Source organism: Fragaria vesca, linkage group LG4 (assembly GCF_000184155.1).
Source record: "Fragaria vesca subsp. vesca linkage group LG4, FraVesHawaii_1.0, whole genome shotgun sequence".
NCBI classification, from domain to species: domain Eukaryota; kingdom Viridiplantae; phylum Streptophyta; class Magnoliopsida; order Rosales; family Rosaceae; genus Fragaria; species Fragaria vesca.
In genome coordinates this window covers 18,177,325-18,200,370 of record NC_020494.1, presented here as the reverse complement: position 1 = coordinate 18,200,370, position 23,046 = coordinate 18,177,325, and the positions used below count along the sequence as shown (strand labels likewise).

The 23,046-nt window shown below is 39.3% G+C and overlaps 5 protein-coding genes across 5 annotated transcripts; 2 read left to right on the top strand and 3 right to left on the bottom strand.

The window, feature by feature from the left end:
* The first annotated feature begins 1,500 nt into the window (after window positions 1-1,500).
* Window positions 1,501-5,803, top strand: LOC101312049 (protein IQ-DOMAIN 31-like). The gene is made up of 7 exons (XM_004297279.1): window positions 1,501-1,612; window positions 1,988-2,098; window positions 2,206-2,487; window positions 2,620-2,808; window positions 3,139-3,219; window positions 3,917-5,060; window positions 5,719-5,803. The coding sequence occupies exons 2-7, from the start codon at window positions 2,030-2,032 to the stop codon at window positions 5,748-5,750; spliced, it is 1,797 nt and encodes a 598-aa protein (XP_004297327.1). The 5' UTR covers window positions 1,501-1,612; window positions 1,988-2,029; the 3' UTR covers window positions 5,751-5,803.
* Window positions 5,804-6,285: 482 nt separating this feature from the next.
* LOC101308572 (polyvinylalcohol dehydrogenase-like) lies at window positions 6,286-8,316 on the bottom strand. Its single transcript, XM_004298393.1, has 4 exons — window positions 8,060-8,316; window positions 7,509-7,951; window positions 6,820-7,423; window positions 6,286-6,744 (listed from the first exon to the last, which is right to left on the bottom strand). The coding sequence occupies exons 1-4, from the start codon at window positions 8,183-8,185 to the stop codon at window positions 6,286-6,288; spliced, it is 1,632 nt and encodes a 543-aa protein (XP_004298441.1). The 5' UTR covers window positions 8,186-8,316.
* Window positions 8,317-12,607: 4,291 nt separating this feature from the next.
* Window positions 12,608-13,135, bottom strand: LOC101308283 (E3 ubiquitin-protein ligase RING1-like). Its single transcript, XM_004298392.1, has one exon. The coding sequence runs from the start codon at window positions 13,133-13,135 to the stop codon at window positions 12,608-12,610; it is 528 nt and encodes a 175-aa protein (XP_004298440.1).
* A 4,308-nt stretch (window positions 13,136-17,443) lies between these two features.
* Window positions 17,444-19,338, top strand: LOC101307986 (protein kinase 2B, chloroplastic-like). Its single transcript, XM_004298391.1, has 7 exons — window positions 17,444-17,504; window positions 17,600-17,683; window positions 17,794-17,862; window positions 17,974-18,305; window positions 18,383-18,655; window positions 18,735-18,858; window positions 18,947-19,338. The coding sequence occupies exons 1-7, from the start codon at window positions 17,444-17,446 to the stop codon at window positions 19,336-19,338; spliced, it is 1,335 nt and encodes a 444-aa protein (XP_004298439.1).
* A 178-nt stretch (window positions 19,339-19,516) lies between these two features.
* Window positions 19,517-22,762, bottom strand: LOC101311755 (protein kinase 2B, chloroplastic-like). Its single transcript, XM_004297278.1, has 6 exons — window positions 22,635-22,762; window positions 21,616-21,965; window positions 21,392-21,527; window positions 21,074-21,210; window positions 20,834-20,957; window positions 19,517-20,302 (listed from the first exon to the last, which is right to left on the bottom strand). Exons 1-6 carry the CDS (start codon window positions 22,696-22,698, stop codon window positions 19,848-19,850), a joined length of 1,266 nt encoding a protein of 421 aa, XP_004297326.1. The 5' UTR covers window positions 22,699-22,762; the 3' UTR covers window positions 19,517-19,847.
* Between the last annotated feature and the right edge of the window lie 284 nt (window positions 22,763-23,046).

Sequence of the window (23,046 nt, the reverse complement as noted above, 5' to 3'; positions counted from 1 at the left end):
TATGTCTTGTCGAACACTCAAATTATTAGATAGTCGATATTCGATACAAGTATGTACAAACATACAACGAATTAACGTAACGATTTGTGACTTGAAAGTCTCAATACTGGCCAAATTCCGAAGATTGTTACAGCTTGAAATTATGTGGCTTGTTAGTTTCATTTTCAAACATGTATAGTGCGTATGCCCATGAGTCGGTGTCACTCCCATCGGAATCATCCAGCTCAGGATGGTATGACGACTATACGTATGTCGTTTTGTGTTGCCAAGCCTGAAGCTCGGTGAGGTTGTATGGGACTGTCGGTGGCCATAGACAAAGAGCAGGGAATTAGGAATTAGGAAATGCAGAGATTAAGATTAATGACTTGGATTAATATGGGGGTTAGCTTCACCTAATCCACTATTTGCCAGCTGACATTTGTTTCTATCTATCTGTGTTAACGTGTTTTGTTCTTTCTCATGGAAATAGGGTTGCTCCAGTTTGCAAAACGACGACTTGTTATTATGGTAATATAGAGAGCAGAAGAAATTTTAAATGAAGTGTGCTAATGTCTACTTGCATATAATGTATGATTATTTGGCAAGCGATCCATGATCGAATTATGAGATGATTAATCCATCGTTTACCAAACAAAGAAAAAAGTTCCTCAGGTATTAAAAAGGGTTATCCTCACATCATTTTCAATCTTGCAATTATTGGAAATAATTCATCAATAAGCAGAGGTCATACTCACATGCACTCCCTCTAAAAATCCATTATCAGAGGATATGCAAATCTCTTTTGAATCGTTTGGTGAGAACATTACAATTTCAGAAAAGTTCGTTTTATGATCAGTACTTAGTAACCTATAAACTACTTTGAAAGATTCGAAAGATTTTTCATTTGTGAGAGGCTTATCCTCACATCATTTTCAATCTTGTAATTATTGGAAAAAATTCATCAATAAGCAGAGGTCACACACATGCACTCCCTCTAAAAATCCATTATCAGAGGATATGCAATCTCTTTTGAATCGTTTGGTGAGAACATTACAATTTCATAAAAATTCGTTTTATGATCAGTACTTAGTAACCCACAAACTACTTTGAAAGATTCGAAATTTCTTTCATTTGTGAGAGGGATGTTTCGACTTAAAAGTCTCCTAGTGCTTAACAGATTGATGTGACTGTCAAACATATAATTGACACACAAACAATTTTCCCAAAACCTAATTGGCTAATTCCAAACATATGTACTTTATTCATAAGATAAGATATAAAACCACACTTGCTCCCTCTACCCTACTTCAGAGTTCATATGCCATATCAAGTAACTACGGGCCCTGATTTGGGCCAACTCTTGTTTCACTCTTCCCGGGCCAACTCACATTCCGCCCAGGTCCACATTCACTGAACCAACCCGGAAAACGACGTCGTTTATTCCTCCGGTTGGTACTTTGGTAGATACATTTCCACTCCGCAACTCTTTGTTTTACAACTCCGCAATTTAGCCAAAAAAAGAAGAAGCTCCAGGTGGTTTCGAACAGTGAGCAGAGCTCAGTCGGCAGCGCCGAGCAGAGACCCAATCGACTCCGCGATTTTGCTAAAACGGCGTCGTCTTCTTCGTTCTACGGTACTTTTCTCCTTTCGTTTTCTCAGTTCTTCTTCGTTCGGTACGCTTAGGGTTTCGAAGTCCTCCTGCATTTTGAGCTCACAATCAGATCGAGTGGATTTCCATCTTTGAATGGATTCATGTTTTGTGTGTTAGGTCTGTTTCTCATTCTCAATGTACATTCTTGCTTTTCATACTAAACCATCTGTACGATTTATTATATTTTATTTATTTATTTCTGTTTAATCTTAGAAACGGTAATGTGACTGATAAGGATGGTATGGTTTTAAATTCAGTATATTTTAATGAAATTCGGCTCCAGATTCCATCTGTTTCAGTATCGTTTTCGATTGGTATAGAGTTTCGATTTGACTGTATACTATATATTATATGCAGGTGCTGTGAATTGAGTTTTGGAGCTGGATTTGACTTGTTGAGATGGGGAAAACGCCGGGGAAATGGATCAAGAATTTGCTTCTTGGGAAGAAATCGTCCAAAGGAAGAGAGGTATTGTGATTTTGTGACTTTTTTCTCGAATCATTTAGCTGATAGAATGCGAAACTTTAGAGTGTTGTTAAGTTTTGAATTGCGAATTCTGATGTTGTTCTGTGCAGAAATCTGCAAGTAAAGGGGAGTCGGTGTTCTCTTCAAAGCTGTCTGTGCCGGAGTTCACTGTCAGTGCACCTGTGATATCACTACCATTGGTTGCGACGGTTGTTAGTAACGGAGTGGACTCAGAAATCAGAGCAGCTGCAGAAGTACCGAATGATAACATTACACTTTCGTCGGGAAAGGATGATGGACAGACACAGGCTATCTCTAGTTCGGGGTCTCAGGATCTTCGGAAGCGAGAGGAAGCGGCCACAAAGGCGCAGAGTGCTTATAGAGGATATGTGGTACTTTCCTCTCATTCATTATCTGCTTATTGTTGATAATTATGCTAAGTAATGTATGTTGTACCTTGCTATAGGATATAATGTTCTTGTCCAAACTTATAGCCACTGATGTTTGCTTAATTGTCTTTGAAGGCTCGCCGTGCATATCGAACCCTGAAGGGCATCATAAGGCTGCAAGCACTTATTCGTGGTCATTTGGTCAGAAGACAAGCTGTATCCACATTGTTATGTGTCCAGGGGATTGTGAAGTTTCAAGCACTGATTCGTGGTCAGCATGTTAGACATTCGGATATTGGAGTTGAAGTGCATAAAATACATCAGGTAAATTCTGGTTACCTTTTCATATTTCATTGTGCCAGCAGTTATTGTCTGATTCTTTTCGACTGGAGCAAAAGTATATGTTATATTCTTCATGCCAAACATTTTGTGGTAGTGGATATGATATAATGGCTATGTGTATCGGAGATTGATAAATCAACATGTATGAATTGGTAATATGTAATTCTCGTACATGATATGACTGTTAGTGTATATTGCCTTTATCTTGCTAATGTGTGGCAACATCTTGAAAGAGCTTTAATGTGTCATGCTGTGCTCTTTTCATTTTAGTTATGTACTTTTGGCATCCATTAACATTGTTATATGCATCAGGGTGATACATGTTTCGGTTACTCTGGTGAAACTGCATCGTCCCAAGTGGAGAGGCTTCCAAAAAATGCTTTTGCTCAGAAGGTGAGTACTTGAGTATTTTCCCAAGACATGGTTATTTACTTATAAAGGTTAATCTCTTGGATTTTCATTATGAAAAATATACTGAATTTATCATATTATAAATCATATTAAAGCTCACGATCCGAAACATATTATATATGGCTACACGATCTAAATCATATTATATATGGCTACTGCTTAATACTATGATCAGCACAGCGCTCTTGATTCACATCAGAAGGTGCCGACCTTTTTACATGTCTGTGAGGTTGGAAATTTCACTTACAATTTTGTGGTGGATAAGTTTTTAAACTTGTGGTCTGTGCCATTTGGTCTAAAGGAGTTACTGTTATCATATGAAATAGTATGCCATAATCCAGGAGAGCCATGCTTATAGGTGTGCGTTAGTTTGGTGGGTTGTATTGGAATATATTCATATAGTTATTAGGAAGAAATTATGTTCTGTCAATGTGAGACCTAGCGTTCAAATGTGGGAACAGAGTTGTCAGGTACCACCTGAGGAAGTGATCCCCAGGTGTTATTTGTGTTCCTACCTGAATTTGGAGTGTCATGCTCTTATGCCTCAAATACAAGTTTTAAAACCACGTAAAGACTCTGGCATAATAAGGGAACATGATAAATGATTAATTCCTGTATGTTTTTGGTACTTTCACTGCTGGTCTAATTTGTTTATTTGACTATGATTTTTCACTTTCAGCTTCTGGCATCATTGCCTACTGCTAGTCCTCTACGTCTCCAGTATGGTCCAGAGGATCCGAACTCGTCCGGGGTGTGGCTTGACCGGTGGACCAGATCATGCTTTTGGGAACCTGTTTTACAACTAAAGAAAAAACCTGATCCGAAATCTCGTGGCAAATACAAGAAGATTCAAACAGTAGAAACTGAACCAGCTAAGCCAAAAAGAACTGTCCGCAGACTATCCAATGAAAATGGGCCAAATCGTGTCACTTCAGATTCTGAAAAGCCTAAACGAATTATGAGGAAAGTTTCAAGTCATCCAGTGAACTCAGTTCAGGAACATCAACAGAATGGAGTTGAGAAGCACAAAAGTAATGTTAGAAAAGTATCTGATCCCAAGGAGGTTTCTAATTCCAAGAAGGTTTCTGATCCCAAGAAGAAGGTTTCTGATCCCAAGGAGGAGGTTTCTGGTTCCAAGAAGAAGGTTTCTGATTCCAAGGAGGAGGTTTCTGATCGGTCAGAGGTTGATAAGGAGATACCGAAGCACAGTACAGAGATAGTTATAGCCCCTGCTCTTGATGATGCAGAGCAGCGCACTAGCGAGAGTTCTCCAAAGATGCAACATGTGGAAGTTTCTGTCTCCAAACACTCTGATCCAGAATGTATGGAGTTGACACCAACAAATGAGACATTGCAAAAGTTAGATGACCATTCTTCTGGTGACATGCAATCCATGGAGAACAATGGCAAAAATGAAGAAATTCAACCACTAAATGAGGTTCTAACCTCTGCAGACAACTTTATTAGCAATGAGGAACAAAAACACAGCCAGAGAAGGGCTTCCTTACCTGTGAAGTTTGATCATCGGGAGAATGGGCTTCAGACCACACCAAGAGTTCCAAGTTACATGGCACCAACTGAATCTGCCAGAGTTCCAAGTTACATGGCACCAACTGAATCTGCCAGAGCTAGGCTGAAAGGACAGGGCTCCCCCAGGTTTGCACGAGACGTGGTTGAGAAGAATCTTTTAACCAGACGGCATTCTCTGTCTTCTTCCACCAACACCAAGTTAAGTTTACTTTCTCCTCGAGCACAAAAATTGGTTCAAGGCAAAGGAGTGATCAGGACCGACAGATCTTTATCATCTTCAAGGGATGGTTTTGGTAAGTTGTGAACCTTCGGTGTTTCTCCATCTGCTTTTCATTTATGGCTTTGGTCGAATGACTGGTGTCTGGTTTCCAGTTTTTTTTTTTTCTTTCAATTTTCTCTTTAGGTTTCTATTTTCTATTTTTAAAAATACTCTTACACACATGTTTCTCCCTGCATTCCCATTTATACATATATACCATGTATTATCATTTCAAGCATTTATTTTCTCTAGTTTAGGTTGGGATATTTCATCATTTACATTCACCTTTTGGTCCATGTTCTTATACGTAAATAACTACATACTAAATAGTTTAGCTCAATTTTTGAAAGGATATTACACAATGGTTAGTCTGGATCTTTTTTCTGTTAGTTTTTTAATACACTGTTTGGCCTTTAATCTGGAGATAAGCTGTCAGTTATTTCCTTTAATGGAAAACTGCTGAATTCAAACAATGTCTTAACTGCCAATATAAACTTTCTTGCTGAATTCGGTTTTATGATAGATATTTATATTGAATTTTTTTGTTGCGTCTTTGCTGTATAAAGCTTTTCATTGTCTTTTTGAAGAACCATCTCAACTCATAACGTCTTTGGTGCCTTTTTAACCACTTGAAATTATGTTATCATTCTCAATATCTCATTGTCCATAATTATTGGTACTGCCAATTTCAGATAAGGGGATCCAACCTGAGTGGAGGAGGTGAATTTAGATGAGGCAGCAGTACTCCATGGAAATATATCAAAGGCAGGCAAAAAAGAAAAAGAAAAAAGAGAATTAATGCTTTGCGGTTTCATGTTTTACACAATGTTGTTGGCACCAAGGTACAATTGTAACCAGCACCAAGATCTATTTTGTTAAGTAATAGGTGTGCTTTTAGTGTTTAGCTAGTTTGTTCTTTTCTTTTACTGTAGGGTTTGTTATGTAGGTCTTGCTGCTATACTCTTATCTATTATGAGGCCTTGAGCTTCGGGTTTTCAGTGAATGCTAAATACTTTGGTTTTCTAATGGAAATTACTACGTTGATATCAGAGGATCTGTAGGCTTAACTGTATGCCCCAAATGTACTTGGTTATTGCATCTACATGGAAAAGTTGACTAGTAACATATATGGCAACATTTACCAGCAGACATTACTGAAAAGGCCATTGCATTGCAATGGTTTTATTTGTATCTTTCTTTTTAGAAATCATGCAGATAGTAGTTCACATTTCTCTTAAGTCTTCGAAGAGATGCTTCACTCATACAACGCAGAAAGCAAACAATGAAGTACCACCTGTCCAAGTCGGGTGAAACTTAGCCAGGCCAACTGTGTACCCAGTTCCAAGGTAAATGCACCCATAGCTTGCTGAAACACCCCCGTACACCGAAGAACCGGTATTAGTTGACCACAAAATCTTTCCGGTGGTCGCATCCATGGCATATATGGGACCATTGGAAGCCATAGACCCAGCAAAAACAACACCATTAGCAACACTAACAGGTCCCTGGGTAGTGTCGTTGCTTGGGTTTGCTGTTGTCCACAGAATCTTCCCGGTATCAACATCCAGAGCCACCCATACCCCGGCTGTTGTTGTTAGGTTTGATGGTGCTAGAGTGAACCTCTGTCGTTGGCCATTGGCGATGTTTGTGTACACCCTTCTCCCATCTGTGGCTGCACCCCATATCCCTCCTCCTTCATTGCTACCTGGTCCAGCCAACTACAAAATATAACAAGGTTTAGTAGCTGATCTGAGCATGAGAACCTACTTTGAAGTTTGAAGTCGTAAACTAACCTTGAACCAAGTAATGTTTCCATTGTCACGGTCTAGAGCCCAAGCAAAGCCGCTCTTCTGCACAGCCACCACGACGTCACGGCTTGTTCCATTCGGGTGTATGGTAAGCAGCATTGGTGCCTCTCCAAAGTCGGCATCATCATTAGGTCCTGGTGGGCAGTCGGGGTTGTTCGGTATCAAACAAGCAAAGTAGAAAATGTCGTAACCACCTAGCTGCCTAGACCATACAATCCTCCCGGTAACAAGATCCAATGCAAGAATTGAATTGAAGTGGATATCTGGACCGGTGCACTGGTCAGGCTGTGTAGGCTTTCCTGTCTGGTTGTTCTGCTCCTCTTGACATTGAATCACCTCAGGTGGAGCTGTGTAGAGGTTCCCAGTTGCTACATAGACATGTCTCCGCAACACATCAATGGAGGGGCTGCTTCCCCATACTGCGGCTCCTGAGTAACCGTTCAATCTACCGCTGTTGTCCGGTAGCATATAAGTCCTCCATATGACTGCACCAGTTCTAAGATCTAGCTTTGCTACACTGCCGCGGAAACTGCAACATTGAGAAGCTGGTAAGCCTTCTTCCAGAGATGACACCCCTACATAAAATGACCTGCAGAAATGAAGGTTAATTTAGTTCAATATGCATGTTAGCAAGGATTCCCTATACAAATTGAAACCACATGTATCTTACTCACCCTAGGAGTACGGTGCCAGACATAGTGATCATAGTTCGGGGGCGTGAGTCTAGTTGAGTAGACCAGACAAGCCTCCCGTTGGAACGATCCACAGCAATCACAACTGCAGGTCCATAAATACCAACGATCAAAAGGTTACCAGCTATTGTTGGGGTTGCTCTGGATACTGTCACATTCACTACGATTCCTGTGCCGTTTAGTCCAGTTAACTGACTGAGGTTCTGCTTCCATATCAAAGCGCCGGTAAATGCATTCACGGCGTACAGAAATCCATTCCATGATGGGAAGTAGATCCTTCCATCAGCCACTGCAGGGGTTGCGGTTATGTCTTTACCGGCGAAAAATGACCACTTCTGTCGCATGTTTAACACCGTCCTTGGGTTGATGAGCACTTCCCCATTAGCATACCTTCTGTTACTATTGTCACCTCCGTGATTAAGCCACTGTAATCAAAGACAATCATATAAACTGTAGATCAACTATATATATGAAAGAATAAGCTTGCTTCAGTGGTGATCATGAGAAACTGGATATGCATGGGTAGTACTTACAAATGCAAACGTTGTATCAAGAAGTGTAAATAAACATAAGCACAGGACTAGCATGTGTACGGTGCTATGACATTTCCGATTTCTAATGGAAATCATGTTGGCTGCCAGTAAAATTGTTATCTCCATCTCTATCTGCAAACGGAGATTATATAAGGGAGAGTAAGGAAGTGATCGAGCTAGCCAACTTTGTACTCACAAAGTTTCACTGTTGTGGTTTGCATCTTGCTTCCTACCCTTGTAAATCAACCAGCTAGCTAGGGTGGGACTGTTTAAACCAACTTTCCCCCACCTAGCTAGAGTAAAATAGCAACATCCTATAGGTTGGTCAAGTTTGGATCAGATAGGCTAAGCCCCATCCTGCACTCTCCAAATATAGTATGTGACGCTTGCAAGGCGCATTTTCTGGGCAAAGTGACCTGGGTTTCAGCTGCTTGCCTGGTATATATGTATATAAAATAAAAGACAACCATGAATGCTGGTGACCAAATTGGCAAATTGGTTACTAATCTGTAGCAGCTGGTAGCTACGCAGAGATAACAAAGTCAATAAAAATTGATCACCGTTGTGTGCTAGGGTTTGCTATTTTTATCACATGAACAATTATTAGTAGCTTATCACAAAAGGCATGTGATGTGATGATGTTTGCATGCAAAGCAAGTTGAAGAAACTGATCGATCGAGCTATAGGTTCTGCGGCTTACCCTGTTTGGTTATAAAGCTTCAGGATATTGAGGAAGCTCGCAACTCAATGAAGCCGGAGATGCATGGCAGAGGTCAGGTGGCAACTAGAGTTCCCCCAAACACTTCAGTAGCAATGGATCTGTCCCTGAATGAGTGAATACTGATCGATGCCAATGAAGTGGTCAGGGAACCTCCAGGCAACAACCGACTTTAACTGATTGATCGATTCTCTCTCTTGTCCATCCATCTTGTTTTGGTTTCTTGCTAAGTGAGCAGTGAGTAGTAACATGATGTAAATGCTTGCCGTATTTATAGCAAATGAACTATATATTCTCAGGATTCTTATTACAAGGTTCTTGAAATTTATCCAGAGGTGGTGAAGGAACATCTACGAGAGAATAATATCAGAAAACATATATTGACATGTAGAGCTAGACAGAACAAATTGATTTGGCCACTACTGAACCTGGTCTGAATAGTGGGTCAGATGAATAACTGAATTAATATTAAGATTACAGCCTTAATTAATCTCCTCTTCAAAGTTTAATTAGTCAAACTAACTGAGAGATTACGTATTATATATAAACAAAACAAGCGTTCAAGCAAGGTGCTTCTACTTAGTCAACCGTATCAACATATATCATCTAATTAACCACAAGTGATCGAGTTGGTAAAAGTTAATATTCCTCGTTAACTTGGTTAAATGTAGACATTGATTCAACTTTGATGATGGCGATATAACAAACGCTTGTGCTCCACTTGGCGAGCATATCAGATCGATCCTCATGAGTCTCCATACCTGCGGTCCAGCATTCCGGCCATAAGCCTCTTTTGTGTGACTATGATCTATCGAGCGCGGATATATGAATATGGACATGGATCCCTTCATGGGTTCATCTATCTCTCTTTGATCGATCTATCGAAAAAGCCTCAAAAGGTAAACCTGTGGAATATATTGGATAGATAGAGATAGACATCGATCAATTGGGAGTAGCAATTCCATTGATCTTTCCAGATATTCTCTACCATATACTTATATCTCTATGCGGTATGCACAAATGCCATGAAGTCGTCTAGGTTCATCCATTCCTGCAACAACACTTTATCCCCACACATTTTCCTCCCGACTGTGAATCGAAACACGTACAACGACTAGAAGAAGTAGTAAAGACCAGCAGAAGCAGCTTCCTTAGTTATAAATAGTGGACGCCTACAGTTGATATTTGCTCAAGCATGCAAGGAAGCAATAAGCAGTAGTACTTAAAGAGACCAATATTGATCGGGTCGAAGTCTTTTCAGGTGTCCCCTAGAGTTCCCTTGATCACTTCATTGGGAAGTTTATATAATTATAGCTCAATTATCCCACTGAAGTGTTTGGGGGAACTCCCGGTGACATTTGATATCATATCATGTTACTCATGTACTACCAAAGAATGGCTAGCTAGCTAGCTAGCAAGCTGCATTTTTACAGTTTCATTCAAATAACCAAGTCTCTACGAGCAAAGACTTGCATGCACTGATGCACACACTTTGCTTTCTTGATGCATTAATATATATAAACGTTCAATGTCGACTTGGTTTGCTTTTTTGACAGGTGCATGCTTTAGGTTTGGTTCACTTAATTGTTGTAGGTCGCTGATCGATCGATCTTCAAAGTGGTTGGAATTGGTATGAAGACATGCATGATTGATTCGCACGTCAATCGGATCCTCACAAATAGTGTATATACTGAAGCCAAATATATGGCAGAAGAATGTCTGGATCCTTATAATATGAAATTGGCGACCATATTGCTTTTACACTACAACACATATTGTGATTTCCGACATTAGAAATTGTCAGTAATAACCATATTCTACATTAAAAACCACATAAAATTTCATTTTCATGTAATTCAATTGAACTTTACATATAGGAAATTTTCATTGATCGAATCAATTCATTCAGTAGGCACCTCGGATCTGCAGACTGGACATTTGTGACTTACTTTCAGCCATCTCACTATGCAATCTTCATGAAACGCATGTTTGCAAGGCATCTCAGTAGCATATGATCCCACAGGTTCCAAACAAACAGTGCAATACCCACTCTCACCCACCTCATCACTCCTACTACAACTAGATTTTCTTCTTTTTCTTGTACTTTCCTTTTCCTCCTCCTCCTCGACTCTTACCCTATTCAAAAGGTTCTTGATCGCTGACTCACTCGCCGGTACCATCATTTGTCGCATTCTCTCGGCTTCCGATTCCCTCAAAGCTCTCTGAATCAAAGCCACCTCCCTCAATCTCAACAAACGATAATCTCTCATCAAGCACCTCTCGCAGTGAATCTCGCAGTGAATCATGATATGTTGCCTAGTAATACAAACCGACAAGGCCGACGTCTCTCTAGAACTGCCCCTGTTTGAAACCGTTTCCACTATCGCATCGACTATTTCATTGTACAATGAAGTACCTTTTGTGATTCTAAACATGGGCAGAACGCTGGACATAATCCTGGACGTTTGTCTCTGGCTCTTTAGCATGCTCCTGTCAAATCGGCGCAGTTCTATCTTCGTCTCCTCAGGATCTTGGTATTGGCTGATAAGAGTTCTTTGATGGAGTAGTGAATTATTCTTATAGCTGTGGATGACTTCGTAGACAAACTCTATGAAAACTTTCCCTTGATGATGAAGCTGGTCTATGGCTGGTATTCTAATGGGATTGATGACATAGTTGTGGTGAGTTTCCTCGTGATTCACTGTCTCGATAGTACAACAAAATAATGCCATCAAAAAGAGACAACTGCAAGTCGGTACGGAAGAAATAAGCAAGCTAGGCGCTAGTATATATAATAGGGCCCACATTTCCTAAGAGAAACTGGACTCTTCTCCAACCTGGTTTCCAATTCCGAACACTAATTAAGTGATGATGCCATCACTTTCTTGGATTGTGAAGTATATATTCCTTTTGTATATAGGATTCCAACTTCTGTTCGGAATACAAATTTAATTAGCTTAGAAACGGTTTGTCCTCGAGTTGGGATCCTAATATTTGAAACTGTTTCCACTCAATTACCATTTTAAGCACATATTTTATCACTCTAAGGACACATGATTACTAATGTTGTAATTAGAAAATTTTACAACTTTAAAGACTCATGTTACAACTTCAATGATTAATTACTAGTTTGAGTTTGATGACTCAATTTACAAAGTTGATGCATCACATCATTCACATGCATTAATACATTGTAGAATTTTCCATATTTAAGATTGTCACATCTTAAAAAGAAAACCAAAAATTAAAAAGTTTATAGAACTGTAATTTCAAATTTTTTCTCTAACTCCCAGCATCGTTTGGTCTAATGGTATAAGTCTCTCCTTACAAGTGAGAGGTCGTGAGTTTGACTCACACTATTGTAGCACATTAATTGTGCATTTGATCCAAAAACAATCTCCTCTAACTATTTCGAACAAAAAAAACAATTTACATCAAACTTGCTTTCATGTGTGTGTTTTTTGTGTGTGGAAGATATGTGAATTCACATGCTATTGGATATATATATATGTAGATTCTTCGCATCTCTAGCTAGAGATCGTAAGAACTCCATGCCACTTTTACAAATAAAAAGATGGAAAATAATTTACGAGCTTTTATTGTTTATCATTACAACTAGAATCAAAACTTTAATTATGAATTTATGATGACGGGTCAAGCCAAGAAAACAGTACTAATTGTTCTTTAATCAATCACTAATTTCTTAACAACTTGTTTCTTCAAAATAACCAATGCAAATTTTCTAGCTAGGATAACATGAAGTCAAGATGTTTAACTAATTAACATCAAACTAAAAAGCTAAACACGGAATTAAACATTATGAATTGTTATCAATATGCAGTAGGCATCTCAAAGCGGCAAATTGGGCAATAATGACTCTCCTTGAGCCATCTCACAACACACTCGTCGTGAAACAAATGTCTGCAAGGCATCTCCATAGCATAGGACTTTCCTCCTGTACTACTCAATTCTTCGAGACAAACAGTGCAAATTCCTTTTTCATTGTTCCCAACCCTAACCCTCTTGAGCAATTCCTTTATCGACGACTCACTCGATGGTATCATACCAATTACTTCTTCATAATCGTTGTCGTCGTCTTCTTCTTCTTCTTCTTCTTCCTCCAGTCCGATTAATTCATTGCAAGCCTCGCAGAGAATCATATAGTGCGCTTCTTCGATGGTAACGCTCAAAGGAAGAACCGTCCAACCACCACTCACGTTACAATATTGCCAGTATCCGGACGTTTTGCAGTTCAATGTGATCAGATCCACTACGGATGAGTGCAGGGAGGGATCAACTCCGAGCGACGACAGCTTTCGGGAAAGAAGAGGGTAGGAGAGGTTGGAGTGTTCTACCATCCACAGATCAAATTGTGTGTTTACTACCTGCTTTATCTCTTGGTGATCATAATCACCTAGGTGTATATATCTATATGAATCTTTGGGATACATGTAGTACTGGTGATTCACTCTGTAAACAAATTGAATGAACACTTGGGGCGGCAGTGCTGGCACTGAAGGTGAATTAGGTTTCTGATCGTGTAGTAGAAGCTGTGTGTCCATTAGGGGCTCGACGCGACAATGGAGTAGACCGGCCATGACCAATCAAGAGTACTCAAGTTCTACCTAGCTAGCTTTGATTAATTATATTTCTCATGATCCACTAGAAATCTATATATAAGCGTATATAAGTAGAACAGATTGAATTTGGCTGATGTATATAGGCATGACGGTCGTTGATTACCAACTGGAATAGGAAGAGTTTCTCTTTCCTGGGCTATTTAGGTGGATTAATCGGTTAAGGTCTTGCCAAATATGATGAGGAATAAACAGAAGAAGAAATATTTTTCAGCCAATTAATTGCTTGTTAGTTAAGTCACTTGAGAATATTGTTCTTACATACCTTTTTCTTATTTTGTTTGGGTTCTGAAATATACCTAATAGATACTCAAAATCAAGTTTTGGGACATGAAATAAGGGAGCCATGCAGTTGATACATAATCATGCATGTGTTGTAGCTTAAATATTACTTTCTTAAATTAGCCATGTTTTTCATCTTTAGTGTGGCGACTTATATATCTGGTAATTAATGATTATCTCAAGATTACGTCAACAATTAATGATAACGATCGAGTTATTATAAAATTACTATCATGCAAGACTCTAGTAATTGTCTGGTAATTAGGGTCAATTTGTTTCATCATAATTATCTCTTCGTCGTAATAAACCATGGTTGTGGGTTTGTGGACTTTGCAATTGCCCACAGCTGGTCCTTCATCACCTGCCAACTTTTTATTAAAATTGGTCCACAAGTGTCTTACGTAAAACCTTGTCAGTTTCAACAGCTTTGGTGACATCATATTTCGAGAGGAATTCAAAAATTAGATTGATTGATGTGTTTACGAAAGTTGAAGGGACGAATTGATTTTAAAAAAAGTTGCATGACTGAACTGATTTTGGCACCAGAAATTTGTGGGGTAAACTGAATTTAATCTTAATTATTTTTTATTTATATCAAAAACATGGTCTTTATACGTGTTTTTTGATCTCAAAGAATCAGATCGATCTCTATATCTCAGTTATGATCGAGGACATGAGGAGAACTCATGGAAAGAACATGTTACAACTTACAAGCAGGAAAATGGAGTGGATAATAAGATAGGGAAAAGAAACCGTGCATCAGTTCATGTATTCCAGTTCAACTCTAACGTACGTTCAGGTTTTATTCTACGATTACTCGAATTCATATTGAAGGAGAACTGTTAAACGTCGATCAGAGGCTCAATCAAATTAAATGCCATAAGGAGAACTGTTAAACTCGAATTCATCATAAACAAATGCAGAGAGTATCTTGCTAATACTCAAACTACGTATGCACTTCTACTTCCTATGCGGGCTGTGCCTACGCCTACGAGAACTACATCCCTGGCTATGCTGCTTCATCTAATCGATCGATGCACTCGATCGCTAGTTCGAGAAATGAGAACAGCCACTGCGCACCAAATGACGACCAATTTGGTTCTCCTCATGTAGAGTTTGGTTCTCCTCATTTTCTATAAATCACCTATAATTGCTGTAGTAGCTAAGCAGCAAATATGAATGCGCGCATGATGTAATTCCTCAATCTGCATTATGAAAGTTACCATGAATGATCAAGAACCAATAAAATGAATGGATAAGAATTCACAAAAATTGTCTCGAACCTTGCATTTTAAGAAGTAAGAGTTAGAATTCAGAAAGTAAAGATCGAATTGATGCTCGCAAATATGAAGCGTGCATTCAACTAGCTTATAATTAGTATCTGTTTCTTATAACAGCACCATGATAATATATAAATCTGAAGAAAACAAAAATTTCGGACTCTCTTTTGCTGATGATGAATAGTATATACGTGCTACTGCAACCAGATGGCACCCAGAGTTCCCCCAAACACTTCAGTGGGATAAAACTAAAATACTTGATGAGCTAGTCACCCTTAAATTGTGACTAAATTAAGGATCTTGACTCTTGAAGCATGATACTAGCTACCCCAATGAAGTATTCAGGAGAACTCCAGGTAACAACTGACAATGATATCTTCATGATTTGCCTTTGCTATGATTTGCTTTCTTGGCAATGCAGTAGTGGCCTACTATTTATAGCTAGATAGCTAGCTGCATATACATAATATACAATACGTATATATGTCATGTATAATACGTAAATATGTATGGAGTTGTGATAACTCTCTGTATGAAAAACATATATCCTCGTACATACATGGGATTGATGAACCTGGTCTGAGTTTTGGGGAAAATGGGGGGTGAGAATCGAAGAGGAATATTGTGGAAATGAGTGGTCACAGGAACTTTAGTTTCCATTGTTCGGTATTGCATGCATATCCTATCTCCAATCCTTTTCGTGTCTGGCTAGATTTGTCGATCAAATTAAGGTTATACATACATTTTAATTAATTATAATCAAAATCTTCATGCTTAAAGCTAAGTTCATCTTTCTAAGTTCGATTTAGCTAGCTCAACCAGTTGCAGTACCCTACAGGTTTCTAAACTAAGAAGCCCTTTCTGTATGATCAGTAGATACACAAGATTTGATAAAGATATCTGAAAACGAAAGGCGGGGCTACTAGATGAACAAAGATTTAGTTACGTAGCAAAAAGGAAGATCTAACGAGATCGAGTCTCATGAGTCATGACCTCTCACGTCAAGATTTTTATTCCTCGATCATACTCTTCAATCTAACCCATATGGTTGTCTAGGTTCACTGCAGCCTGTATTCTTTTACCGCTAGCTCCTTCACCGATCTTCTACCTGGTTCCCTGCTTAAACATAACCAAAGGCAAACGTACTCACAGCTAAATGCAAATCAAGATAGCTTAGCATATGAGTCATTCACTATAAATAGTGCCACATGCATGCAGCTTTCACAACCCAATAATATAAGCAATATATGATACATTGTAGCTAGTACCGGCCATGCCAGCAGTGTAATACGAAGCCCAAGCTGTCTGGCGATATCAGGTGTCCCCTAGAGTTCCCCCGAACACTTCATTGGGGTTAGCTTATGGTTAGCCGAAACTTAATTTCGCTAGTTCCTACTGAAGTGTTTGGGGGAACCCCGGGTGTCATTTGATGAAATAAAACTAAGCTGCAAGGAGCTCAGACGTGCTATGCAACACTCTAATTGTGAGGATCCGGGTACGTATGTTGTGCTTTGAGTTACTTTACTTTTGTTTTCTTTTCTTTGTTGGTGTTCAAATCAGGGACTCGGGGAAGAAGGACGAAACTCATGTTTGAGTATGCGAGTCGAACGCATGGAGAGTCAGCCAAGGTCCAAGGAACCAAAGAAGAACTAAGTTGAACTTGGACATCTATCTAGCTAAAATTCCAACGTTACTTCCAATGAGGCGAAGATGCCGAGCAAAACCAGAAAAAAATGCACAGCACAACGAAAACAAGAGCAGCAAAACAAAAGAAACACATACAAACTTGCTATAACGAAGAAAGAATCAAGAACAGCCAGTGTGGGCAACTAGGTCAACAGTTCTATAATCAGCTTCTTGCTACTCACAAAGTAACAAAAGCCGGCGGCTTGGCTAATTTGTTTTCTTCGATCTCTTCTATCTCCATCTTGATTGCCCCTGAGAAGTTGCGGCCCGATTTCATCTCCCAGCTGTGTGAAGCATTATAAAAATAGGAATGATCAGAACTCCGAAACTTAAGTACTATACCAAGAATTTCGTCTTCTCTGATGTGAAAAGGAAAGCATAAACCTACATTTATAGTATCCCATGCAGCTCCAAATTAACCAATATACTTGGAGCACGTACATATCGAGCCAATGTGTTTTATAGATTCTAACTGAAGCTTAAAAATCATCGAAATACTGTTGCATTGTCCTTATTGAACATTCACAAAACCCTCGTAGAGTTTTTAAACCTAGATATCAACACCAAATCGTCTATTTCTAGGTTTTACACCATTGGTTGCACCAGCTTTTAACTCTACTTACTTAGGTAATGGCTTGTATAAATGCACGTCAATTAAGATCACAATCTCTCTCTGATTCCTCAAACAGTATAGTTCATCACATAAATCTGAGTACTATAACTCGATCTAGTAGGTTAAATTCTGGGTTCTTCTATCATCTTATCAATACATTTCACCACCATGGGAAATTGTTTGAGGAAACATCGTCGAGAGCCAGACTCACCTGTTCTAACTCCTACTGGTTTGCATTTTCCGAAATTCTTTATTTCAGAGATTTGAATACCTGCTATATATCATAAACTCAAGCTAGTACGTTTACTCTTCAAATTGGTGAAGGTGGTTCTTATCGATCCAAGAAAGTTAATGGAACAACAGTTGGAGACGGAACGATTCCAGCTTTTTCCTCAACTTCTATGGGAGGTAGCTAGCTAGTCTTTATTTCTTCTGTTTCTTTCCCATACTAAGAACATGAACCTTTGTATGCTAACTTCTATACGTGTATGCATAATGCATTCGATTTTTTATTACAGAAAGGAAACGTGAAACACAGAGATCCCCACTTCAAGAAATCAAACATGTTACTTCAAACACAGATATAGGTACATGTACTGATGTACAACTCTAATATATCAACACTTCTGTATGTTTCTACAAGCACAGGTTGTTTTCCTAGCTTGATTAACATGTCCATTGCTGAACTCATTTCTTAGGCGCAGAGAGGCATATTGATAAGAAAAGGCTTGCTCACAGAATTGCTGGAAAAGCTGCTAAGAAATCTAATATTGCGGTAGTGAATAAGAATGATGGGGTATTTCATGCTTACTACAAGTACAATGTGCACTGCTTTTGTTATAGTGACTTGAAAGAGGCGACACGCAAATTTAGCAGCAGAAATTTAATCGGGCAAGGGGGATTTGGTGATGTTTACATAGGGTATGTCACTTACTGCAGTATGGCCTCTGCTGAAAAACCAAATGAGGGGGTCGCAGTTGCCATCAAAAGGCTCAGAAAGACCGGGCCACAAGGACATGAACAATGGAAGGTTAGGATTTTTAGTCACACTCATCTGTTTTAATCTGTGAAATGAGATTTATATATGTTAGTAATCGCCTGATGCAGAATGAAATCAAATACATGGGCAAACTTAACCATCCCAACATAGTGAAGCTAATAGGCTACTGCAAAGAGGGTGAGCAAAGGATATTGGTCTATGAGTACATGAGTAAAGGAAGCTTGGAGACCCAACTACTGGCAGAGAAGGCACCGCATTTAGATTGGAGAAGAAGAATTAACGTAGCAATTGATATAGCCAAGGCCCTAGATTCTCTTCACAATCATGGCACGCCAGTCATTCATCGAGATCTGAAAGCTTCCAATGTCTTGTTGGATAAAGTGAGGCTCTTTTGTCACTCAAACTAAAATTAAGCTCTTCATGCTTGTAGTAACTTGAACCTCACAACTGATATTTCAGGACTTCAATGCTAAGCTATCAGATTTTGGCCTGGCAAGATATGGACCTCTAGCTGACCAGGACCGCATACTGACAAGGATTCTTGGCACCAAAGGCTATATAGCACCGGAATACATAGGAACTGGTACCAAACCACTCAACCAAAATAGCAGAAGTTCATGTATACAACTGATGTGTACAAGCAGCTTATTAATGTGTTGTTCATTTTACAGGACATGTAACGCTGAAAACCGACGTGTACAGCTTTGGAGTGGTGCTGTTGGAGATTTTATCAGGCTGCTGTGCCGTGAAGAAATATTCCGATGGAATGGCCGGAGATCTAACACAGTGGGCTGGTCCATACCTCAGCAACAAGCAACAACTGCACCGCGTGATCGATCAGAGACTGGGAAGGAACTTCCCAACAAAAGAGGCTCAAAAGTTCGCGGAACTCACACTCCTATGCCTTGCTTCAGACCCCAAGTGCAGACCAACAATGACAGAAGTTGTGGCTGAGTTGAAGGAGTTGCAAGAAAATACAAGCAGCAGCGGTAGCAGTAGTAATCCGAAACCGTACTGTGCTCTTACATTTACCCCATGCCCTCCTCCTTGCATAGTACAATAAATACTTTTATCTAGACGGCTAGACGAAATGAATGACAGACAAGTATGGTCCTCATGTCTATGATAATGCTGTGTATGTCCAGAATGAATGTAAGCAATTGAAATAGTTCCTGTTTGAATCAATGTACAAGCAGAAATTTCGTACAACTAAAGGAAACAGCATACATGAGAAGTGTCTTAATACTTGAACAGAATCGCATAAAAACACGACGAAAAAGATCCATATGATCTCTAACATTGCTGCTCCTGGAGTGGAGTATCATACCCAATAAAGAATCGATAAACTGAAGGGGCAATAGTAAAGAGTGCAAACTAATACTCACAGCTAACTTTTTACAGAACTATAACTCAGACACAGATACCACCACAAAAAGGCTAAGCATATATTCATAGAATTACAGGCACCATGATACCTCCTCTAATTGAAAAGTGTGATAAATACAGACCCAAACTTGATTCTATATAAACAAATTGGAATCAAATGAGTAATCTCCATTAAGAAAACTGTGTTCAATGAACAAAAGCAGATGGCCGGTAGGATGGCAATGGAGATGCACTGGGCGTTAAATTTAAAGGAGAACGGTGATGTTGCATGGGGGACCTACGGTGATGAAGAGGAACTCCCTGCTGCTCTGATTGAGAGATTCTGGCAGGTGTTTTGGGGGCATCAAGTTGTTCCAGTGTTGCTACAACTGTTGACATTGTAGGCCTTTGTTTAGATTCTGGGCTTAGGCACTGTAAAGCCAGAGTAGCAGCTGTATAGGCTGATTTCTGAGGATATTGACCCTCCAACTTGGTGTCCATAATTCGAAATAGTTTTCTTTTGTCACCTAAATATGGTTTTGTCCAGTCTACAAGATTCTGCTCGACGCCAACCTTTGTTTTATCGACAGCTCGCCGTCCAGACAAAAGTTCCAACAATACAACCCCAAAACTATAAACGTCACTTTTAGCAGTTAATCGACCTGTTAAACAATGCAGTGGTCAGAAATCAACCTACAAAAGCATTACGTATTTTGAACATAATACTTAATATTCCATATGCATCATACCCTCTACAACAATCATTTGCATACAAAACAGAAAGGCTTGTCTTAACAAAACTCCCACCAAAAATGTTAATGGTACTTGGTAGAAGAAACAAAAATATGTACCATCCAATTCTCATATGCAATTCAAAAGGCTAAACCTTATTCTTTTTCAACCTTTGGAGTAGATACATGAGGACATTCCAAATATTCAAGATTTAGTCATTTAGGTCAAGCAAATATCATTCCGTGATTGCCTCAGCAAAAAAAAAAAAAGTGACCCCTCAAAGGGTCAAATGCAAACCTTCTATCATTCATTAAAATGAAAATAAGAAAAATAACATGCGTAAAATCGTTGTTCCTCGGGAAGGCATAGAGTCATTTGAGATGTTTAAGATGATAAGTTATGATGATATAACATATATAGACAGAACACCAGATGGTACTTAAGATCAAACATAAACTAACCTGTAGCAACATATTCAGGTGCTGCATAGCCCTGAGTGCCCATGACTTGAGTAGAAACATGGGTCCGGTCACCAGTGGGACCCGCCTTGGCCAGGCCAAAATCAGAAAGTTTTGCATTGAATTCCTGGAAACCGGCCATACACCAATAAGGTCAGTGAATTATACTATTTGATCATAAGATTTTTAAACATAAGAAAGCTCCCAAAGATATGGAAACCTTGTGCTTTATATTCAACATACCGCATCAAGTAAAATATTGGAAGCCTTGAAATCACGATAAATAACTTGTGATTCGGCTTCATGAAGAAAACTTAGCCCCCTGGCAGCACCTATGGCTACTTTCATTCTTGTTGCCCATGAAAGTGGTTGCGGCCCTCCTGAAAAGATAAAAGTTCAATGTTACAAATCCTTCTTAAAGCCAAAAGTAGTATCTCGGCATTGAAAATACAACCTTACTCGGTTCTTTGACATGTTGTTATTGGCAAGTAAATGACAATATTCTCTTCCACAGTTTAAACACTTTGAAGGTGAACACAAAAAATAAATGATATCACTTACTTCTGAAAAGATGATTCTCTAAGCTTCCTTTTGGCATGAACTCATACACCAATAGACGGTTTTCACCTTCCAAGCAGTACCCAATAAGCTTAACTAGATTTGGATGATAGAGCTGGCCAAGATAATTAACTTCTGTCTGAAATTGGGTGGCTATTAGTATATAAGCAAATAAAATGTGACCTTGCCAGGGTCACAAAAAGAAAATTATTGTAGTTGATGCTTACCAACCACTCCTTGTGACCTTGGAAACCTTCAGGTTTGAGCTTCTTGACGGCTACAACCATTCCTGACCCTGGCTTTGCTGCTGTAAACGTGGTTTCATTAATCCATCCTTTGAAAACATAACCGAATCCTCCCTCGCCGAGAAGACTGTCAGGGCGAAAGTTCCTGGTGGCATTCCTTAGCTCATTGAATGAGAACGGGTTTAGATTTGGAGATGACAATATTTCACCTTCCGTCCTTGGTGTAGGAAGACTTGAACTATTGCTCTTTTCACTATATGATGAAATGGTCAAGCTGGGGGGAGCAGCTGATGAAGGGCTGGTTTTGCTGGAAGATTTGGAAGTCCCCGACGCTGACAGAAGAAAAAAGTAATCGGTCAGTCACAATACCAATCTGAAAAGAAGAAATAAGTTCAACCAATCTCTAACTTTCAACCACTTAAGCGCATTCCTGAAGTAGTGCTATACATAGTACCGAACTACCAATCTTCTAGAAGACTACGACACTTTTGCCAAACTAATCCATACTTAACAAACCGAATGATCAATTCTCCAATGTAAACTTGTGAATCAAGATACATAGTTTGGAGTTATCAGTTAATCTCAAACAGGGTACAACCATATATGGCTTACAAAACTCTTCACATCAAGCATCTTTGATCCGTGATCACTACAAAGGACCACCCTACCTTTTCCCTTAGACCCCAATTATTACCCAACTCTTTGCTTCTAGAGAGTATAGCGTGTCATCTTAACACACCCTTCACATGATCATAGTAAACATCAAAACCCTTTTCACAAAATTGACCCTTTCCAGAAAAAACTCGCCAATTATCAGCTAAAAAAACACAAATTCTTAGCTAAAAAAAGAAACCTCATAAATTTTGAACCTTTTCCAAAAATTAGATCATATTGAATACTAGTAACTAACTGCAACACGAAACGAAGCAACTGAAACCCAAAATCGGAAACCACCTGAGCAGCAGAAACAGATGGAAATTTACTGATATCTAAAGCTCTACCTGAAGTACCAAGGGTGCTCTGAGCTGTATCAACCCTAGCAGAAGAACCCAGACAGTTGCCCATTTGCTGCTGCTCAACTAGAATCAAACAGTGATTCACAAAATCTGGGTTTAGTTTGGGGAGGTAGAAGAGGAGCCAAACAGGAAAAGAGAGGAGAAAGAGAGGTGAAGGCGGGGATGGGGAAATAGAGAAGAAATGCGGAGCTCAGATAGATAGATAGAGAGAGAATGAAGGAGTCACTCTTTGTTTAATTGTTGGTGGGACTCACGACAAGTGCGTGGGGACGCGCTCACCGGTGACGTCTCCCCCCCCCCCCCCAGGTGAATTCTCTGTAATATCCTTTCCGCGGGACATGTGGTTTGGTTTGGTTTCAAAGCAACTCCGGTAATAAGCTGGTTTCGGGTATGTTGA

Bases quoted from the DNA above. Each gene is read 5' to 3' on its own strand.
- LOC101308572 (XM_004298393.1), bottom strand. From the start codon at position 8,185: ATGGAGATAACAATTTTACTGGCAGCCAACATGATTTCCATTAGAAAT. The intron at 7,424-7,508 runs GTGAGTAAGATA...TCATTTCTGCAG, and splicing joins TCTGGCACCGTACTCCTAGG to GTCATTTTATGTAGGGGTGT. The intron at 6,745-6,819 runs GTTAGTTTACGA...TATATTTTGTAG, and splicing joins GAAACATTACTTGGTTCAAG to TTGGCTGGACCAGGTAGCAA.
- LOC101312049 (XM_004297279.1), top strand. From the start codon at position 2,030: ATGGGGAAAACGCCGGGGAAATGGATCAAGAATTTGCTTCTTGGGAAG. The intron at 2,099-2,205 runs GTATTGTGATTT...TGTTCTGTGCAG, and splicing joins AATCGTCCAAAGGAAGAGAG to AAATCTGCAAGTAAAGGGGA. The intron at 2,488-2,619 runs GTACTTTCCTCT...TTGTCTTTGAAG, and splicing joins GTGCTTATAGAGGATATGTG to GCTCGCCGTGCATATCGAAC.
- LOC101311755 (XM_004297278.1), bottom strand. From the start codon at position 22,698: ATGGGCAACTGTCTGGGTTCTTCTGCTAGGGTTGATACAGCTCAGAGC. The intron at 20,958-21,073 runs GTATGTTGAATA...GCCGGTTTCCAG, and splicing joins CCAATATTTTACTTGATGCG to GAATTCAATGCAAAACTTTC. The intron at 20,303-20,833 runs GTTAGTTTATGT...ATTGTTTAACAG, and splicing joins ACCTGAATATGTTGCTACAG to GTCGATTAACTGCTAAAAGT.
- LOC101308283 (XM_004298392.1), bottom strand. From the start codon at position 13,135: ATGGTAGAACACTCCAACCTCTCCTACCCTCTTCTTTCCCGAAAGCTG.
- LOC101307986 (XM_004298391.1), top strand. From the start codon at position 17,444: ATGGGAAATTGTTTGAGGAAACATCGTCGAGAGCCAGACTCACCTGTT. The intron at 18,656-18,734 runs GTGAGGCTCTTT...CTGATATTTCAG, and splicing joins CCAATGTCTTGTTGGATAAA to GACTTCAATGCTAAGCTATC. The intron at 18,859-18,946 runs GTACCAAACCAC...TTCATTTTACAG, and splicing joins ACCGGAATACATAGGAACTG to GACATGTAACGCTGAAAACC.